Source organism: Scatophagus argus, chromosome 23, assembly GCF_020382885.2.
Source record: "Scatophagus argus isolate fScaArg1 chromosome 23, fScaArg1.pri, whole genome shotgun sequence".
Lineage (NCBI taxonomy): Eukaryota > Metazoa > Chordata > Actinopteri > Scatophagidae > Scatophagus > Scatophagus argus.
The window spans coordinates 10,842,061-10,863,339 of NC_058515.1; the positions used below are offsets into that span (position 1 = coordinate 10,842,061).

The 21,279-nt window shown below is 40.8% G+C and overlaps 1 protein-coding gene and 1 long non-coding RNA gene across 6 annotated transcripts in view; one reads left to right on the forward strand and one right to left on the reverse strand.

Moving 5' to 3' along the window:
• LOC124054351 overlaps positions 1–13,278 on the forward strand; it is a 218,321-nt gene extending 205,043 nt beyond the window's left edge. The window contains exons 4-5 of the long non-coding RNA XR_006842359.1: positions 11,845–11,950; positions 13,147–13,278. This is a non-coding gene — a long non-coding RNA (uncharacterized LOC124054351). The remainder of the gene's footprint in view (positions 1–11,844; positions 11,951–13,146) is intronic.
• stim2b (stromal interaction molecule 2b) overlaps positions 12,964–21,279 on the reverse strand; it is a 36,109-nt gene continuing 27,793 nt past the window's right edge. Inside the window, exons 5-15 of one of the 5 annotated variants that reach the window (XR_006842358.1) lie at positions 19,999–20,110; positions 18,908–19,023; positions 18,629–18,806; positions 18,258–18,435; positions 17,760–17,921; positions 16,813–16,913; positions 15,954–16,192; positions 15,627–15,870; positions 14,667–15,327; positions 14,358–14,482; positions 12,964–13,526 (exon numbers count right to left, since the gene is read on the reverse strand). Coding sequence is in view for 3 of the 5 variants with exons in the window: in XM_046380233.1 (XP_046236189.1) it covers positions 14,703–15,327; positions 15,627–15,870; positions 15,954–16,192; positions 16,813–16,913; positions 17,760–17,921; positions 18,258–18,435; positions 18,629–18,806; positions 18,908–19,023; positions 19,999–20,110 (1,955 nt within the window). In the remaining 2 variants the exon portion in view is untranslated. Of the gene's footprint in view, positions 15,328–15,626; positions 15,871–15,953; positions 16,193–16,812; positions 16,914–17,759; positions 17,922–18,257; positions 18,436–18,628; positions 18,807–18,907; positions 19,024–19,998; positions 20,111–21,279 lie in introns of all 5 variants that reach the window. The other 4 variants (XR_006842357.1, XM_046380233.1, XM_046380234.1 and 1 more) reach the window with 4 other exon arrangements.

The following is a 21,279-nucleotide window of genomic DNA, read 5'->3' on the forward strand; positions in this document are numbered from 1 at the left end:
AAAAGATAATTATGCATATGATCTGATCCCCCTTTTTGTTCGTTTGTCGCTATTCATATGGTTTGTTTTCTAATTTACCGCTGCTGCAGTTAATGCTGAGCTCAGACTCTGGGCCAGTTTAAAGCTGATTCGGCCCTCCAGAAAGCCAGAGGACAAATCCGGTGTCAGACCTCGTTCTGTAGTGTTGTTCAGCACAGATTATCTGGGCTAACGATGTCTAAAATTACCAGGGAGGGAAATGTGCATCGCATCTGAAATTGAATGAATTTGATTCATTCTGGAGTAATAAAGAAATGGGCTTTTATACTAGCAAGGCTATCAAGCGTCTGGTTCACATGATGTATTCAGACAGTAAAATGACATGTCGCATTCACTGATTTTCAATCTCACGGTGTCAAAAAAAGTGTGCGTGCGTGTGTGCGCACACGTACGCACACACATGTATGCTCTCTTGGCCTCTTTGTTCTTTCCTGTTGAGTTTTCCTGCCATTATCCTGCTCTTAATATGGCCGCGGTCTGATCTTAGACCTCTTGTCCTTGTTCTCTTCACCTTCTATAATGCTGTGTCAGCTCAAATTTTACAATAGGCCCTCGACTCAAAATGAGTAATTTGACGTTTACAATGGTTTTCATTAATGTCTGCTTTTTTCAAAATACCATTTTTCATCTTGTTTCTCATCATTCATTCACACCATCTTCATGTCTTCTCTCCTGTACCACAAAACTCTTCTTCCCTCTTTTGCTGTTCAGATCCCGCACTGCTCAACCACACCACCCATAATTTTTCCTCCTGTTGTTTTTTTTTCTTTTGTCTCTCAAGCCACACTAGTTGCTTTTCTCTTTTTTTCTCTTTTCTCTTTTCATTCTGTCTCCACTAACTGATGCACAAATGCAGCAGCTCTGTTGTTCTATTTTCAATACTAATAGGGCTGATATTTTTATCTTGAACACGGGCCGATGCTGCAACATACCTATGCTGTTTGACAGCTGCAGTGCAAGTCAAGACGTTGAAACCAAACTGCGAAAGTCAAACATGCATTACTGCTGTTTCAGGGAGCATTAGCATTCACTACACATACCATTTGGTGGCTGCTTTTATCACCTCTTGGTGCTATGTGTGTGTACAGTTTTATCATGCTCAGCCACGGAGGGAATCAGACCACTAACCATGCTAGTGTTACTGTCACGCCTTAGCAACTGAGCCATAGAGAGCACTTTCTGCTCACATGGGATTATTCAAAAATATTCTGCAGCACAGGGCCCAGCGCTAACGCAAATTCCTCGACTGCCTTGCTGGTTCATGAGCTCATAAAAAGTGGAGCACTTTTCCCATTTTTCACACAGCCTTCAAGTGTGGCGCGGTGTTTTGGAGCGACTGGTACCCAATCACAGCGCAGTCAAAGGAAGATGATTGGTCGGGGAAGGGGGGGCACATTTTTCAGCAGGACATTTTTCACTTCACAGGCTACAGTAAGAAGTCCTGATTTGTGTGAGCACTGATAATTTTCAGGTGTGCACAGTGAAAAATACAGGTGTGTACTTACAAAAGCATTGCAGAGGCACACATGAAAAGATGTAGGCTGAGAGCTCCAGAATGTAAACCTGAATAGCAAACTGACAAGAGTAAAACTTACAGGGTGCCATGTGTGCAGTGACAATATGTAATCATTATTCAGGCTACTTTTAAAGGGATGCTCCACCAATTCTGTTCCACAATCTCTGTGGCTCTGTTTGGAGGGAGCTTTGCAAAGTTTACAAAAATAATTTGATGATATACCCTGACCCTGTGTTGGTTATCTCAGAAGCCTGAACAGGAACCCTGAGTTAGAAAGTTGACATGCGAGGTTCAAAGGCCCTGAAAATGTATTTTCTCAATTTCTCCTCACAAATGATGGGATCCTACCATGTTATTTTCTGTCAGTTAGAATAGTCCTTTTTTTTCCTCGAGAGATTTCTGTATTTCTGGGGGTTTTTTTCTCTGTACTCATCTCACATAGTTTGAAATGGGCAGAGTTGGTTGGAAAAATCTGTCACATATTCTGCCCACCAGTTAAATGTTATCTAATTTTGAATCCAAATCTGATGACAGTCGGTGGGTTTAATGGTTACAGTTAATCAGATCCGATCTCGCTTTAACAAGCCTGACAAAGCTTTTGAATGTTAAACTAAAATCATAAATAAGTCTAAGAAGACAACTTTTTTTTTTAAGCGGCTTTAAAATTAATTTGCATAAAAGGTACTGTTTTTTTGTGCCATTTAAATATAAACCTGTCCTACATAATCAGTCAGAGCTTGTTTGTTTATTCCCTGTGGCACCTTGGCACTTAAGGTCAACTAATCACTGGGATGATTTGATTTGCCAAATGTCTGTCTTCACTTGATTTGATGCTGTTGTCTTAATCAGGAACTAAGCGGCTAAGTCCCTCTGATTTGTGTTCAAACAGTAGTTGGCAAATGCTATAAATGATGATTATCAAGGCTGTGTACAATATATAGATGGTCCTTTATTCTGTCATTAGAAAGCAAAATATTGGAGGTGGTAAAGTTGCATTTGCCCAGTAATGTCCAGCTGTGGGAAAACCAAACTGTTATGAAGACGAGCACACATTCACATTTTGACTTTCTGTCACTTGTCTGACCTCAGTTTTTACAATGCAGTGTATGAAATCAAATTTGAACAATTCCCTGGGAGGAAAAATTTGGGACGAGGGCAATTTTCCAAGCTGCATTGATGGGTCACGTATATCTAACACTGTTTTCTCCTATTCCTGACCTCAAAAAATAAATATAACAAAAAATACTCCTCTCTTTCTCTGTTCATCCCTTATTCCTCTCTCTCCCCCTCTCTGTCATTCCTATTCTCTCTCTCTCTCTTGGAGACAGACCCCCACACATGAGTGGTGTGGATATGGTAGTCAGACATGCCAGCTATGATAATAATGTAGAGTGGAGTAGGTTCAGTGTTATCTGAGACTGAAAGCCAGCACAGTGAAAGTCTGCCATCTACTGAAGCAGAGAGAGGAGGGTTTCGGCGTCCCCCGTTAGGCATATAAACACTGTATTTTGATGCAGAGCTTCATCTTTGTCTTGCTTGGTGTGATTTAAAGTCATTATCTGCTATATCTGGTAGATTTAACTGAAAGTTCCTATGCTAAGAAAAATTTTGCAATGTGTTTTGACAGTTAAAATGACAATGTCTTTCTTTTAACATGATTTGCATTGTATGGAAGCCATGCTAAACCATGCTTTGGTTGTCAGCTCCCTAACTTGTTGACAATGACAATGCTTGAGCAGTTTGACCGATAAACGTGCAAAAGTAAGAGGGTCGACAATTCATCCCGAGGAGCGCGTACTGTCAGTGTCTGCACCAAATGTCATGTCTGTCCAACTGTTGAGACATTTCACTAAAAACCACAAATGTCAACTTGTCAACAATGGGTGATGCCACAGAGAAAAGTCAGAGGATCACCCAAGTCCTCAGCCATCCTTAGAACCATGTTGCTAGCGTGGCTAAAAAGCTAATGCTAATTAGAGGTGAGGAATCTAAATTTTAATTTAAAATTTAGCTACACAAAGATTCAATAATAAATGACTCTGTTATAGTGTTAAAACACATTGACTTCAAAAACAGTTTGGGTTTATGCAAACACTTAAAAGTGTTCAACTCTGATCTTTGGATTGAAGCCTAAAAAGTTAAAAAATTAGATCAGTTTACTGTCAGTTTTTTTGTTTTGTTTTGTTTTTTGTTTGTTGTTTTTGGGGTTTTTTGGGGGGGAGGGGGGGTGAGAGGACATGAAGCTTCATTGGGAATGTTATTCCATCACTATGTTTTTCTTAAATTGCTTTCAGAAATCAGAAATCAGAAAAGACTTTATTGCCATTGTAAGTGAAGAGGTTTCACATTACTAGGAATTTGTCTTGGTGATTGGTGCATACATAGAACGTAACAAGTAACATATAATACATGAATAAAATAAAATAAAAATAAAAAAGAATAAGGTAACACAAAATAAAATAAGATAAGTAAAATAAATATCTTTCTGGAGGTAGTTTACACCACAGCAGAAATTTAATCACCTACATGTACAGGGCAACAGCAAAGACAAAGAATCAGGGCAGACAATAATAAAATACTTTTGAATAATTCTACATGGGTGCCCTTTTTAAATTGTTGGGCCCGAAGCTGTTCCTTCCACTACTGATTGATTACTTTGAGAAAAAGTAAATCCCATTTCAATTATGAATTTTACCCACAGTAGCTTCCATTATACTTAAATATGTATGGATGTCACATAAATAGTCAGTAATCACAGGGGCCCTGCAAGTGAAACTGTGGATTAAAAAAGAATGTATATATTGTTTGACTCCCACGCAGTCCTCGTAATCCTTACATATCCAATTTTGGCACAATTGAAGGGATTTGTGCAAGTTGTACATGACAGATCAACTGGTTTTTTCTTTCTTTCTCGCTTTCTTTCATTCTTTATTCCTTTCGCAAGGTGCATTATTCATCAAAAATAAGAAACCTGATCAAAAGTCAATCTCCATCATGTCCGTGTATGTTGCACATACCTGTGTATCTTTCGCGTTTGAGCAGTTATCTTCCCTCGCAGCCAAAGCTGGAGATATACAGTGGGAGCTTCATCTCTTCTGTCTCCTCCTGTGCAGGGGTTCCTGCACTGTGTCACCATCGAGCTCAAAGGGGGAATCTGTGACTTGATAAGTCCGGGTAACATCAAGGAGAAGAAGATGTTTTATTCATTGGCACAAAGCTCCTGAATTCACTCAAATCAAATTCGCCCGCCTTTGTTTGAGAGATCAAGCTTGAGGTTTGACACATATAGAAATGATTGGATTTCTTCGACTTATAAAAGAAGAAGGAGGGAAGGAGAAAGTCATGCATTCCAGAGAGGGCTGCATTATGTTGTTAGAGGACTTTAATGAGAATAGATGCCTTTTTAGATAATGAGAGAAGCAGGTTTAATACCTTAAGATGTTTATGTCCTGTTTCACAAATTCATGATGTCCATGAAAAATGTTTGTAATGCAAAATCTTGCATGCAAACTTTCGTTCTTCTCTGTTTCACTTTTAGTTTTTCAGTATCTCACACAATCCTCTCCAGCGCTGTCTCTTGATAAGTCAGCTGCTCTCACATTCGGGTGACCTTGGCACCCTGCTGATTCACTTGTTTTGTTTGCAATTCTTTCATCCTGTGTGTTTCTCTCTCATGCCTCTCTCCTTTCAGATTTTTCCATCCCTCGTCTCACCCACTCTGATCTCCTGCTGTCAAAGAAATTCAAATACTTTCAGAGTAGCGCACAGCGAGGTCAGATGTGACTTGGAAAAATTTAAGATTTGTTTTTTGCTCTAAGATTGGACAAAGCAGTAATTACCAGAAAGGTCTCATCATTCGATAAGTACTCAATAAACCCAAGCCAGGTCCTGCAGGAATTCAAAATGATTAAGAGTGAATTTTTATTCAACTCATTTTGGGTTTTAATCTCATCTGCTCAAGTTTTAATTTTTTGTGCTTTCTTTTGTTCTCATTTTATCTTCTGCCTTGTTTCACTGTGTTTCATCAACTAAAGCAAATTAAACTAAACCCCCTCTAGACTTCACGTATCACAGCAGCGACTCCGGGCTCACGATGTGACCGAGGTCAGTGCAGTAATGTCACACAGTTACAGTGAACCACTCTGTGCTTCAGCTGCTGTGAATGCTTCCTACTGTAATAATATGTCTGGTAGCTGCAGTACAGTAAGTCGAAGCACTGACTATTTTTTGGCATGTAATACAGAATTTATTTTTCAGTGAGAACTGGCTAAATTCCCACCAACTATTTTGATGCAGGAAAAATATTTGGTCAAAACAGATTTCAAAGAGAAAATTAAAAAAAACTCTTGAAAAGAGTTTAAGAGTTTCAATTTTGATGGCACTGAGGAGGCTTTAAGTTAAATACTTTACTAACATTAAGAAACAATGTAATTGAACAGGTAATTGGATGAATGAAATACGTTAAATTTAAACAATTTAAGGATTCAAATACTGCAAGCTTCACTGTCTTGAAAGAAGGCAGACTCTCAATGATAATGTCAGCTGTTTCCTGAAAGAAGGTTGGAAACAGGTTTGATATTCTCAGCTCATTTTATGTTATCTTATTTTTTATTGTCTTCATTGGTTTTAGATCTGAGGTTTACAGGCATATGTAAGGAAGGAAAACATCTAAGAGCAACTTAATCCTCCAAAAACTGAACAAGATCCTGACATGACTGTAAAGAAAGAAATATATAAATAGAAAACTTAAAACTGAAAAGAAAAAGAAAGAAATAAAGCGTAGATCAAACAAGAAAATGGATTATGAAATAATCGTGAATTGAAAATAAAATTACAACTTATTCCTGAATATTGATTAAAACTCATGCATCAGCCTTTCCAGATAAGTCTTGATGCTAAAGTTTGTGCACCCTGTTTTCCAGTGTAATTTAAGATCCTGACTTTTATACAACACTGATGGTTAGCCTTTGAGTCAGAGATGTGTTCACCGCTGTGAGAACCTGGGAGATCCACGATGTAGCACCGTTATATATCAGAGAATATCAAGCAGTTTTCACGTACAGGGTTTGAGATTGCGTGCAGAATGTAATCCAAGAGACTGATTGATGGATAAAAATTTTGGATAAGACTTTAGGACTAAATAAAACTGGTTATAATGCAGGTGTTTTGTGTCTGTTCAGGTTCTCAGTGAATGCACATTGACAAGATTCATAATGAAATGCCTGATTTTTTATTTCATAAAGACCTTTAACCCAAGAATCCTGTGTAACAAAAGATGGATGGTATAGTTTATACACCTACACAACAACATGCTTTAATAGTAGATGGAGAAGAGGAGGGTAGGAAGGAAGGATTATTCTTCATTCCCTCTGTCTGGTGAGCTTATGATCACACATCATTACAAAATACATCTCCAGGCCCCTCATTAGTACAACATTAACACAGTGTGTAGTCAGTGTTGCTGTAAAGTTCCATGTACTGTAGGTGGAAAAAAAAAAAAAAAAAAAAAAGTCATCATCCTTTATTACCCTGTTATTACGCTCACTGCAACTATCCAGAGTGTAAAATTTAAGCAAATTGCGAATGAAGAATAAATGTTCTTTGAGGCTGCTGACTGCTCTCTCAAGGCTTCACTTACTGACATTTTGTCCAACTCTAAATGGAGGTGTCCTTGTTAGTCAAACAGTTGCCTCAGTCAGTCAGTCAGTCAGTCGTCACATCTGTTGGACCTCTAACTAACTAACTGTATGGACTTCATTACATCTTCTGACGGTGTTGACGATACCAACGGGGTAATTGCCTCAGAAAAGGAGCTGAGACCTATTAGAATTCCCAGACTCCCTTGCTAGAAGAATGGATTTTCATATTTGGTTGAGGCTCACTTTGTAACTGTGGTGTCACTCAAAGAGCTTGACTGTAACTATCAAACATAATTTTAGTCGACAGGCAAAAACACTACAATTAGGACTCATCGGCAGGAGCAGTAAAGTCGGGCAGGCTGGAGGAGCGAAGCGGGAATCGCTCAAGCAGTCAGGAGAAGCAAAACATAGAAAAGATCCTGTTATTGTGTGAAACCTGACTTTAAAGGTATGTTGTGCAGATTGTTTGCCATTTGGAAACTCACAAGCGAGCAGTTCTGAAAAAAAGACAGTTCATTGTTAAGTTTCATACCATCAAATATCAATACCAACAGTACCAGCAGCTGATTATGTCTCTGTCTCTCCAGAACCTTTGAAACATCCCAAGCACACCAAAATAATAGGAAGACAAGAAAATCCAGGCAGAGGTCAGGGTTGCTGTAGATGCAGACACCACCAAATGCTTCTGTTGGATCATACATGATTTTACTTTCTTTATAGAAAAGGTTTTTGAGTGCATCCTTAAAACTGTCAAAGCACAAACATATGAAAGATTATATTTAAAAAAAGAAGGAAAACAGAAAATGCACATAAAAAACTGATTTTAAAAAACAGCCAAAACACCAGATGGTTTAGAATACATACATGATCTTCAACATTACAAGGCATCCAGACCATATAAGACAAACAAATAACAAAACATACTTTTAAAAGTAAGTCCACCAATTCTGCTTGAGTATGTAAGTTCTATGTACAAGAAGTATGTAAAGCACAGCAAGGGAAAGTACAAATCTTTTTTTCATTCTGTCAGGAATTTGTTTCTTTCTTTCTGTAGTGTGCAGTAAGCGTAAAAGGGAAAACCTAAAGGCCTTCATGTCTTTCATAAGTACATGACATCTGGTGACTGAATAGTTGGATTCCATTTAAATGCTTCAGTTTCAGGGTCCTGACGTTACGCAGGGTGGCTCACTGTCACACTCGTTTTTCACTAGGACACTTGAACACAACGTTGCTGAAGTTGCTTTTGAAGGCTTCATACTATCATATTACATATATTAGCTTTTGAATGAAACATGAAAGACTTGCGAGATTTGAATGCAGCTGGAATGATATGTAGCTGAGTTTTTATCTTTCATCCTAATCTTAAGACATTTCATCTTATTGCAGGCACACTTGAGGATTCACCACTCGCTGTTAATTAAATATTGGAATTCCCCACTTGCTCTGCAGTATATTTTATAGTTATGTATACCTCATGCTTATGATCCTGAAAAGATGCTTTGGATAAAACTGTTTGTCCTCACAAGCATTTTGGGAACCTGAACACTGCATAAACCAGAAAACTTGAGAGTCTGAACCATAAGTCTGTATGTAGTTCATTGGAAATAATGGCAGAGGAAACATCAGTCTGGCAGGGTTACGAAGTTGGGCCGTTGTTTGTGTCAGCTGAAGGTGTGGAGGCCTTAAAGCTCTGCTGGAGTGATCGCTGCCATCACCCATGCAAATCTGATGAAGCTCTGTTAAATCACACCAAATCAAACAGAGCGCTTTCATTCAAGTCAGCAGACTTCTTAGATGACTCTGGCCCTGACAAACATTTTTATGATTTGTTCATTTATATTAATGAAGCCTTTGATCTATTCAGCTTCTTTAGGGCGGACAAATTAAACTCATAATTGCTTAATAAAAGGATGTGTTCAGCGTGTAAGTGCAGTGATATTTTAGAAGCAGTTTTAATCAAGCTTACCTTTGCTAAAAAATGAGGATGAAATTCAGACTGAATATATTTTTCTTGAGTTACCACTTGTGTGTGTGTGTGTGTGTGTGTGTGTGTGTGGACAAAATGTGCTTCATTTTGAATGTGGGTTTGAGTGTGTGTGCTGACCTGATAGAGAATCCCATTTGATCATTTAATCATTTTTGTAGCATGCTGTAAAGCCATGAGTATCTTTGTGATATTTTCATGAAAACCAGCACCTTAAGACTGAAATATTCTGGTTCTTTTGGATTTGTCTTGCTCAGTATCTTTTTTGCTGATGACCTTTTCAAAGACGTATTACTCTCAGCTTTAATCTCCCAAGCATAAGAAGTAATGGTGCTTGATCTTCCATGCATTATTCAATCATAATACTTTTCCATATAAGTGTGATTCTGGTAACGTGTAGGTCAGTAGAGGTTGTTAAAATTTTGTTTTAATTTTTAATTTCTTTATTAATTCATTCATTTGGTTTTTTAAATGATCATTCTTTAACATGTGATTGGGACCAGCTATGAACTGAAATACAGTCTACTGCAAATGTTGTTAAGTGACAAGGATATCTAAAATTCCTTCACCTTTCAACCAGTTTTAGACATTCAAACCACCAACGTTTTGGAGAAACTTCGTCATTTATTTGGAGTTGTGTTTCTGCACAGCTGATGAATGAAATTTAGCACCATTTTCACCATTCTTGTTCAGTCTCCACCAGCTCCTGAGGGAAATGTGTAGCTGCTAAATGCTCCACCATCTAGTGGTCAGGTTGTGTGCAGTGGGTGTACTGGAACCTTTATTCACCTTTTAAGGTTGATTAAGGCTAGCATGTTAGCAAGCAATTATCAATCTGCACATCCAGTGGGCACAGACTAACATAAGGCGTATAATTAGCGGTGGTGCTTTTGGTTACCTCATAAATGTTAGCCTAATATACACTATTCTTTTAGCTGTTTTGGTCTTACATCTGGTCTTATATTTGATCAAACATCTTTCATGTTAGTCATGTAGTCATTTACAGTGTTGCTTTAAGTATAATATTGGAGCAGCTTTAAATCCTGGCTTGTACTGTATACAACAGCATGTTGGAGCATGTTGCTCTGGTTAAGCCTCTTCAATCAGGCCTTAAAGACACGCTCTGATGCCTCTCATTGTTCAAGCCCAATCTGTCTCTCAGGTAAAGTCTTCACTCTGTAAACCTGTATTTTGGCTCAGCTCTTGCAGATGCAGGAACACCACAGTCCCGACTGAAATGGCTTCATTATACTGTACCACAAACTGGCTGCAAGTCTGTCTGGCAGAGTTTTGAAAGAGAAACACTCATTTGCACCGAGCACGTCTGGTGCCAAAGCAGACCTTGCCTGTCCCAGTCTGGGTAAACATGGAATGGCCCGGCCTGTTTGGGGAACCCGACTGTCTGCTGCGGTTTATTGTAATGCATGTGCACATCTGCATTGGCGTTCCGGCACTCACAGCCTCTTGTTTTCCTCTTATTATTTCTTCATTTGTTTCATTCTTAAGGTATAACTCTGTTTCCAAAATGGTCTTTCCCTCTGTCTTAAGTATTGCCCTTTTATTCTGCTTCCCTTTTAAAAACATTCCACCTTTTTCTTTTGCTCATGGAAAAGGTAGACGGCAAGCCACAGTAGGTCACAGTGCATTAACCACACTAATAAACCCATTACATTGCAATGGAATGGGATCCAAACGAGAGAGGGAGAGGGTGTTGAGTGATGGGGATAAAGAAAGGAGAGAGGCTGGGTTTGGCAGGGACGAGTGGTAGGCTGAGGAGAAAGAGATGAAGCACGGTGGCAGCTTGGGTAAAAGCCTCGCTGATGCACACTCACTTTGCTTATGTGCACCTTTAAGCCCCTCTGTCTACTCATTCTACCGACATTCATTAAGAGGAGGATCTGCCGTCTTATGCCAGAACGTTGCATCACTTTCTGCTCCTAGGCCGCTCCTTTTTCTGAGCATTAGCGTCATAGTGGGACCAATTACAACACTGCGGTGCGGTTCGGGGGCCATAAATATCCACAACGTGTCCCCAACCTGCAGCGCTCCTGTGAGGGAAGAGAGGAAGCAGTAAAGAGGAAAGTACAGGAAGAGAATATGGGACAAACGAGCAGCTGAAAGTGTGTGTGTGTGTGTGTGTGTGTGTGTGTTTTCACTGCTCCAGAATCAGATCACAGCGAAGGTGTTTGATGCAGAGTGAATTTCTGTGGATGTCACAGCAATTCATAATTCAGTAGTAGTAATGGTAGTAATAGTAAAATAATAGTGTGATAGTAAAACTGTAAGGTCAGTGAAGAAACAAGTAAGGAATTCATTCTGAGTTATGCAGCACTTCACATGAGGGGTTTATGTGGCATTTGACAAAGACTTTTACCTTTATCAGTATCTATTGTATTTTAGCCTGTAGTATGTGGACACTCAAGCAATTGTTGAACATCTCATTCATGAAATTATGGGAGTTAATCTGCTGCTGGTTGGTGTTCTTGGTTATCCTGAAGGCGCCGGAAGAGGTTGAGATCAGGGCGAGACCAGTCACGATGTTCTGAACTGTTGCCACTGCGTACTGCATCGTGAAGATTTCCCCCTAACCACATACATTTTGCCTTTTTGCCTACAGGATAAAAAACAAAAAACAATTCTGATCTGGTCGGTCGCTGTCTTCACAGGTTTCACTGTCAGGGAGAGGCTGACGTGGCTGGTTTCCTCTGGTGCTCTGCTGCCACCATGTGGTCATAGGAGTAGCTGCACCTCCAAGACGGGTGGACCAATAAGGTGAGTCTGTGTGCGAAAGGCTGGGATTTGTTGCTGTGTACAGTAGTGCCCAAACAACACATTCATCACTGGCAGACGTCCCCACTCCTCTCCCAGTGTGCCGAATTGATGAACCATCAACACAAGTTTCATCACGTTCACTTTATATTGATAAAGCAATCATGCATGCTTTTCTTCTGTGTATCACAGTTTCCTCACTCTCAAGACAAATGGGGTGTCAGAATGATACTTTCCCCCTCACTTTCTGTGCTATGCTGTGAGGAGCATGTGGGCTCCAAACGGAGGGTGAGGACTGGTGCTCAGAGCTCAGCTGCAAAGCAAATGTATCAGACCCTTAACACACGCATGCTGTACATCAGTCTTTAGAGTGTGTTTAAAAAAAAAAAAATTAGTCAAGTTTCCTTAAGAGAAACTGATCAAGATATCAATGATAAGTGTGTTACAAAAATAATCGGGTGATGGCAGAGCAGAACAGAAAATGAATTGGCAACAATTTTGACAAATGATGAAGCGATTTATCGAGTAAAATGGAAAACAAAAACAGTGAGGATCTCATGCTGTTTCCCGTTTGTTATTAGTGTGCATTTCTAATCTTGTTTCAGGCTGTTTGTTTGAAGTTGTTATCTTGGACTCCAGCAAATTGTGATGAGATCTTTTTTAAATATTTTCTGACATTTTAATGACTTAATAGCTGATTAAACACTGAAGGATTAATTGCAAACTGCAAATGGAAAAAAAATACTCACAGATGTAAATATGTCCTGGTTTTTAAAGCTGTTTTCAAGTCATTTATTTGTGTGAAACATTTTTTTAAGGCAATAGTAGTTAGTCCAAAAACACTGAAAAAAAGACATTTATGTTGTGAATTCTTATTTAACTTGCTTAGCAGCTGGAAATAAAACAGGGACCATAATAAGTTCTCAATTAGGCTTTTGCCAATGATATAAACGCAGTAAAGGACTGAACCGAACTGAGCGTGAAACACTGTGACAAACATGACTCTGACACTTATGATACCTCCATTTTTTTTTTATTAATTCTCCTACAGTATACAAATATTCACACACAAAATGTTCTCAAAAAACCCCGTCTCGTAAACATTCATATTCTCCTCGGCTTGCAGTTCTTTTAGCTCCTTCATTGTGTGCTGTCATATTTTATATATATATATATGTTTTTCTTTTCTGTAAAAACAGAGGCCATTGGATCCTCTTGTGATGGTGTCGTCCTGTCACCCAGACACACCTCGTACGCAGCATCAACCCCCCCACCCCACCTTCCTGACATTTCATCGAGTCACCCCTGTCACAGTCGTCACACGACCCGACGAGTCTGCAGCAGTGACGGCCAGGTCCAGGATGAAGGGAGGGAGTCAGTAATCACAGTGTGAAGCAGGAGCTCTTGACATCAGTGTGCTCGGTGCGAGCCCGGAGGTGAGATCGTTCTGTATTGCATGGGTCGGCTTCGAGCGTAGTGTTTCTATATGAGGGTCGTCTGAGGGGGTAATCGATCAAATCTAGATCAAATAGTTCCTTTTTCTAAAGCAGATAATCCTTAGGGTTTGTCTTTAAAAAGCCTGGACACACAGATGACAGAGGAAACATCTTTAGAGACAGTCAGCTGCTGATTACAGAAACTTTTTTGTTATTTTTTTACATGACATTCCTGTAACTGTCTTACGTGTCCTGGCACTCGTGTTTCCTTAATTGCGGCGTGAATATGGCACTCCAAACACAAAGAGAATCATTTTCACAGACAATTTGATCAAAATCTGGTGGTGACACAGTATTTAAGACAAATAAATGGAAATCATATGTCGCTCTGGCTACAGGACACAGTTAATCAAGTAATAAGGAACGCTAGAATACAGGGAAATTGACTGGTGTGGGTTAAATCTGCATATTTAATAAACTTTATTCAGTAAAGATCAGTTCATAGGAACCCCCACCAATATAAATCTATTTAAAAACATCTATTACAATATAATAACGTGAAAACAAAGTATTTATATATATATATTTATATATATTGAGACATCCATGAGTAGCAGCATTGAAGATGCATCAGATAATTTTGGCTCTGGCATCATGCTGCGTCTCCACTGCTGCTGCTAATGTGTTTCTCTCATCTCTTTGACTTTATTTACTATGTACTCCGCAAGCAGCGACTCTCTCCTGAAATACTAGGAAAGTAGTAGTGCAACAAACTTTTAGCAGGATTTTTTTCTTCCCCCCTCCCCCAAAGGAAATCAATCAAGTAAATGAGTTTAGGACTCAAAGCAAGATGTAACCCACAGTTTGAACTGAGAGAAGTCACTCAGACATTTAATTATGTTTTAAGAAATTGTGATATTGATGTGCTGCTGTCACAAGTGAAAGTGTAATTTAAATAGTTACAGGAGAAATACCTTTAGATCCTTAACATGTAGTAGCTTTTTTGGTTCAAACCAATACGGACAGAAGACAGTGAACGGGGCGTGTGTTGGCTGTCTGGAGGACAGGTGTCATGACCTTTCACCTTTCCCCTGTGCGGCTATAAGAACAAAATGAAAGGGCAATATTGTAAAATAAGGCTACCAATCTGAGGCGTTTAAAGGCACCCAGACTGAGCTACATTCCGCCTTTAACAACAAAAAAGAAACCAAGAGAGAAAATGAAATGTTTCAGCTTATAGGGATGTCCGTGTTTTTATTTGTAGGGATAAAACAACTCCTTACGTTTTATTTCTCTCTCACACAACCTCACTGCAAGTTTTATTTTTTCTTCTTAAATAAGCTTTTGATTTTAGAGGAGGAGCGCTTAATTTTCTCCCCATTGTCGCTCGAGTCCTGGGAGGAGGTGCTCTGAAGCTTGTATTCCCTTCCCATGCTCCGGCCCTCCGAGTCCAGGGAGGTAAGAGATGGGTAACGCCCCACGTTGGGTAGCATGCTTGCGGGCAGCTGGCCGAAGCTGTAAGACTTCTCCAGGATGCCGTTGTACATGCCTTTGCCCGTCGGAGAGACGACGTTCCCCTGTGAGAAGGTTGCGCTTTGGGACTCGGGTATGATTCGGGTGAGGTCGGGCGAGCCTCTGTGTGCGAATGGGTGGTGCTCCAAGGCCGGGGAAGGCGAGGTGGAGGGCGGGCCCGAAGGGGTGGTGACCGGAGTGGGGGGCATAGGGGGAGGCGTGGAGTCCCTGAGACTGCTGCTGCTGCTGCTGCTGGTAGTGGAGGTGGTGGAGGCGGGAAGCTCAGGGCTCTGGCCGAACAGCAGCAGCTCCTCACGGGAGATCTTGCGGTAAGGCGTGTCCGAGCCCGGCGTGCAGGGGTTGTGCGGCTGCTTGCAGCCCATGGAGGAGCTGAGAGAGTCTGTGTCAGAGCTGCCCTCCTGAGCCGGTTCTCTGAAAGGGAAGCGCAGAGGCAGCATGGTCACAACTCTGCACAAGGAATTAGAGTTTTGAAAACGTGGCCGATTTATCTGTCACGGCATGTGTTTTACATGAGGAGGCACTGGACAAATCATGACTTTAAACTCATCGTGTCTGTAACTGTGACCCGACCAGACAGCTAAAGTGTGGGCTGGACTCTATACTTGTTTTTGATAATACCATCAGACCTGTAATTTTGTATAGTCGTGGCCCAAAAGTAAATACGTAACTCTGGCTGTGTGTGAATTATTTGAATGTCTGAAATAAAACACCTGTGAGTCCAAACTGTAAAACCATTCCGCGGTGTTCCGGCCAACGCTACATACCCCCTCCTATCCGAGCTGAACATGATATGTTCGTCATCTGCCTCGGGACGATAGGAGAGGGAAGAGCTGGCCATGGACAGCAGGTCCGGGTCTGGGGACAACAGTGAGGACTGTGGGGAGCTCAGCAGGCTCCGGCGGGACCGACACAGGCTGCTGCTGCGTGTCAGCGGGGGCCGGATCAACGTGGTCGCTGGGGGCAGAAAGATTGGAATTCATTTCACTGCATACTTCTTTCATTTATGTCAGTGGCAAAATCCTCTGTCGCTGACTCACTTGTGAACTGCGGAATGATGGGAGGCGTGTCCTCGTCCAGGTCGTCCACTCCCCCAGCGATGGGGTACGGAGGCACCGAGACTCGCGGCATGACCACCCAGCTGTGGTCTGAGTAGAGGCTGGCCGTCAGGCTCGGCAGTCCCGAGTTGTTGACGACGGGGAAGTTGCAAAGCTTCTCAATCTGCTGCCAGCGGTGCAGCCGCTCCCTCAGGCAGGCCGTCACCTCTGACAGGGCTTTTCTTTGAAAGAAAAATAAATAGATTAATGAGGAGAGGGTACTTGACAAACAGAGTGAAACTCTTTGTTTCGTCCCGGTGTTGGCATACATCTGGTTGTATTGTGATCTTGGCCTTGACAAGCACAATGTTTTTTCCCTTGCATACACCACTGTCCACAAATTTGAAATAGTCAGAGTACAGGCAGATGGCTGAGAGGACCACTCCACATTTCTGAGCGGCCTTTATGCTTTTAGGTTGCACTAAGTGATTTTACTAACAGATGTCATTTTGTATGAAGGGTTTTCTTCAACATGCTATTCAATGGTTCAACCAGAGTGACATTTGAGAGGGCTGAGAGAGCCAAAGATCTGTAGTTAATTTTTTTTTTTTTTTTTTTTTAAATCAGCAGTCATTAGTTAAAGAAACTTGAAGCTTAGCATCAAAACCTGTGCAGATTCACGTAAGAACAGATTTCAGTTTGATTGCACAATGAAGCCTTTAACAAGCTGGAACTAACTGCTTGTTAAAGCTAACAGCTACCAAAACACATGGAGCAAGTGTAACGATTTCTCTACCTGCTGTAATGTGCGTGTGTGTTACGTCATGTTCGTGAAATTTTTTATTTTTTTTTTCAAACTTACTTTGCTTCTAGTATCTTGTGGTCCACCTCATCCAGCGATGAGCTGTGGGCTACGTGAAGAGTTCCAAACACAGAACCTCTTTTCTTTTTTATCTTCTCTGCCTGAGAATCAAAAACAAGACAGAACGTTTCAAAGTTTTATTATTTTGACTTGGAACAAAATCATCACAGCAACCCAAAATCGTTCTCCACTCTAACCCAGACTCATGAAGCTCTCGGTGGGCAGCAGCTCTTCAGCAGGACTGCTAGCAAGCCTGAGAGCTGCTGAAGGTAAACGTGTCTGACGTTCATCCCCGCTTGAAGTTTTGATGTAAATTTACACCAAAAGTTAAACACATTTGCCACTTCCTGTTGCCACTGGAGGCATCTCACTTTTCAAAACGTTACAATAATGATGTTTGACACTGGTACTTCTACTGCCATAGGCCCCGCAGGCTGTCTGCAAGAGGCACTAGTAGCTTGGTAGCAACACTGAACATGATTTTACTGTTCTTTTATCAAGACAAAAAGAGATAAGCAAGGCATAACCCCAAGCAGGTTGTTTTCGGCAACTTTTGCTTTGGTTGGCTCCTGACAGTCAACACCCAGGACATAAAAGTGGCTGTGGATATATTTAATTCAACAGCAACGGTAAAACAAAAAAAAACTTGTTTGAAGCATTTATCTAGCAAGAAATTTCTCAGAAATGTTTTACAATTTCATACATTCAAATTATAATTTAAATAGAAGCTGAAATCAAATGCATTCATTCGACAAATGTATTATTCAAATCAGTGGTTTGGTGGTTTTAATGCTAAGATAAATTCATGCAGTTCAAATTAAAATGCCTGCCAGACCTAATCTCTTTTCACTTGGTAATTTATGACCACTAAATAATCCAGCTCGGCAAGCCAGCCCATCCGCTCATTTTTTGCACTGTGAGTCACTTGCATAACTAAATGAAGTTACCTCTTCTTTGGCGACGCACAGCTGAAACTCTGCGTTCTGTTTCTTGATGTTGTAGTACTGAACCTCCACCTCGTGCGTGAGCTGGAGCCACTTCTGAAGAGCTTCTGGCACCGATCGCTCCGACTGCAGCTCCTTCTCCGCTCGCTTCAGAGCCTTTCGCACCTACAGGAGGGTAACGTCATACATCAGGGTCCGGTTTAAATTCACTGTCAAATATTTAAAACCTCATTACGAAGAAGAACGCCTGATATATCGCTGTTGTATTTTTTATGCGAAGGGAAATGAGGATATCATACAGTTACTAAAGTATATATTTAGCGGAGGAAATAAAAAGTTTTAGATGTTTTAGCAGCAGCAATGAATACATTTGAATTCGTAAATTACTTATGATCCATATATTGCCTATTTTAATGAAACACGTGCAATTAAATGTTTGAACAGTGATAAATCTCTTTGTAAGTGGTATTTAAGGGCAACAGGTGATGTGGGACAGCTGACCTGTACGAGCTCCTCCTCAGCGTATTTAAGCCGGCTGAGTTCGCATTCAGCGCCCTCTCGCAGCTCTCGGAGCCGGTGAGCCTCTGTTTTGGCCCCAGTGATCTCATCCCTCATCTTCTGCTCGAGGTTCTGCTTCTCCACAGCCACCGTCCGGTTCTCCTCCTGAGCCTTTTCCAGCCTAGGACACGAGAGGGGAAAAGAAACAGGAGTTGAGCCTGGACGAGTGTATGACATGGTGTATGACATGGTGTATGACATGGTGTATGACATGGTGTATGACATGGTGTATGACATGGTGTATGACATGGTGTATGACATGGTGTCCTTTTTTTAACTTTTTAATTTTAATCTGATGCATTTCCTTCTCTTACCGACTCTGCAGGTCCAAGAGGCTTTGCTCCGCATGCTGCAGGCTCTCCAGATCCCTCATCATCTGGGAGATGTGCACTTTGCTGGACTTGTTCTGCACATATGCAAACCAGCAGCCCCCAACACCAATGACGATGGAGACCATCAGGACAAAGTCTTTCATCCAGTTATGTTGTGGACCTGCAGAGAGAGGGCGAGGACCAGGAGACGATGGGTGGCTTTAGAAAACACTCTAAGGGCATAACAAACATCAAAGATGGGTTCAAGTTAAAGTTACTTACGGAGAGGAGGCCCAAACAGGACTGCGTCTAGCGCTTTTAGGTTGAGTTTTTGTTTGTGCCGCTGGTCTAATATCTTCAGCTGCATCGACATAAACGATGGTTCGTTTGCCGCCATTCTGAAATGTAGGAGAAAGAAAACAGTTTATGTCTGCTTATGAGTCCTAAGCATTTAAGATCTAAGAAAAATGTCATTTGTTATGGAACTATGTTATGGTAGGACTAATACAGCAGTTCACCAATCCATAAGGATTCACTTGACTTTCAGGGATGTGCAGCCAATACATGTGAACCTCTGAGGGAATCCTACTGAAAACAAGTTTTACATCGCTGCAGTTTTCTTTCATGTAAATTTGTAAAAGGTGCAGCTAACACACAATGGAGCACCAAAATTTCTGTTGCTGAACTTGGACTACAGCTTGAATTAAAGAAACTTTTGGAGTGTAATTATTCACTAAGATGAAGACTATATGTGGGCAGTATTAAAAACTGAATGAGTGAATGAACGACCAGTGATTCTTCACAAAGCTTTGATACTCCTTTCAAGTGCACCTGTGACACTACTGCCTCCATTCTGCCCACAACCAGTGGCCACCATGTTAAAGGGCTCAGACAATCTGGCAGCCTATGGAAACTGAATCCCCTCGCTGTGACATCACTTCATGAGTCAGCGCCCCCATCAGCCCTGTGGTGTAGCAAGAAACCCCTCAGTACCCCACCCCTCTGTCCACTCATGCCATACACACAGCTTGCAGCGAGTCACTTTCCATAAGTGTCCCACCGACGTCTGAGTTTCGTCCGCAGTGTCGGCACTCAGATGACTTTGTTAACTGCTGCGTTTTTAAGAATATCTGAGTCTATTTCAAATGCTTTTAAGATGCTAAACTATCACATTATGTTAAACTGCCACATGCACCTGTTTCTTTTTTTTCTCCCTGTGCTGCCTCTTATGGCCAGCAGGGGGTAGCATTAAACAGAGTAATGAAATCTGAAGGTGTTACTGTTCAACACACTTCACTGCTCAAGAACAGCAAAACATCTTAACAAGAGGCACACACACACACACACACACACATCCTGTGAGCCGGACTAACCGAGGCAAGGTGTTCCCCGTGACCCGGAAGTCCCTGAAGTTCTGCTCGTACTGCGGCAGCTCCACAGACTCCTTCAGCCACTGCACCGTGTCCTCCATGGTCCAGTTGTGGACTGGATGAGGGGAGAGGAGAGAAGAGCGTGAGATGAAAGATGAAGGAAATCACTTTACTGTTAAACTGATGCTTTCATCAACAGCAACTTACAGAGTAACACCAGTGAATACCGGTGGAAGAAGTACTCAGTTTCTTCACTTAGTAAAGTACTGAGTAAAATGTACTTGAAGAATCAAAATAAAAATATGTTACACAGAAAAATGTGACTCATTATATTATTATACACTTTATCATTTGGTTGTTAATACTAATTAATTACTGTTTATGCAGCATTTCTCTGTTGAATCCGGTCGATGTGGAGTTTTATTCACTTTATATACACTTGTGTAGTTTTATCTGCTGATTCCAAAACCAGAAAGAAAAAATAAATCTGAAAAAATTAAATTAAATTAATTACATTTAAAACATTTTTATTTTTTTTTTACTTTATCCTTTGCTTTGAGGCTTTAACATGTTTTGTGGAGGTGCTTAAAGGTGAATCACTCTTTGGAGCAATGATTTGACCTCTAACAATGCATTGTATTTGATAAGTTCATAAATTCATCACGTATACTATTTACTGAAAAACATCTATCACATTTATATCACGTGTGCTTGTATGAAGTGTAAACCTTTCAGTCATAAAACACCTTAACCTTAAAGCTTCAGCAGGATGTTTATCTTCTGCAGAACTTCAAATGCCAAGGCAGCACATTAAACACTTGCTTCACTACCACCCAGCTCTGTACATATTTCCAGAGCGATAAACAAACACTGTCACATATATGCTGAGAATGACAGACTGAGGGGAGGTGTGTGTTTGAAGATAATCACACATGTGTCTCCAACAAGAAGACTTTGTGTCAAATTGTGTCCCTCCCTATCTAAACCTGGAGACAAAGGACAAAAGAGTGGAGGAAGTTTTTGTAGATACAAATCAAGCCTCGTTCGCTCATGAGCTGCCGAATTATTAAAACAGTAGCAGTAAATAGCGATTACAACGAGGCAAAAATAGCAGATGGCTTCCTTGAAAACAGTCTTACACATTAGCAAGTGTCTGTCTTTTACATTATGACATTCTGCAGAGAAAAAAAACATATCATACTTTAGTCTGGGTAAACACGCTTACGAGTGTACATCAGTGTTAACTTCCTTTTTTTGCTGTTATTTCTATTACAGAGGCACTAT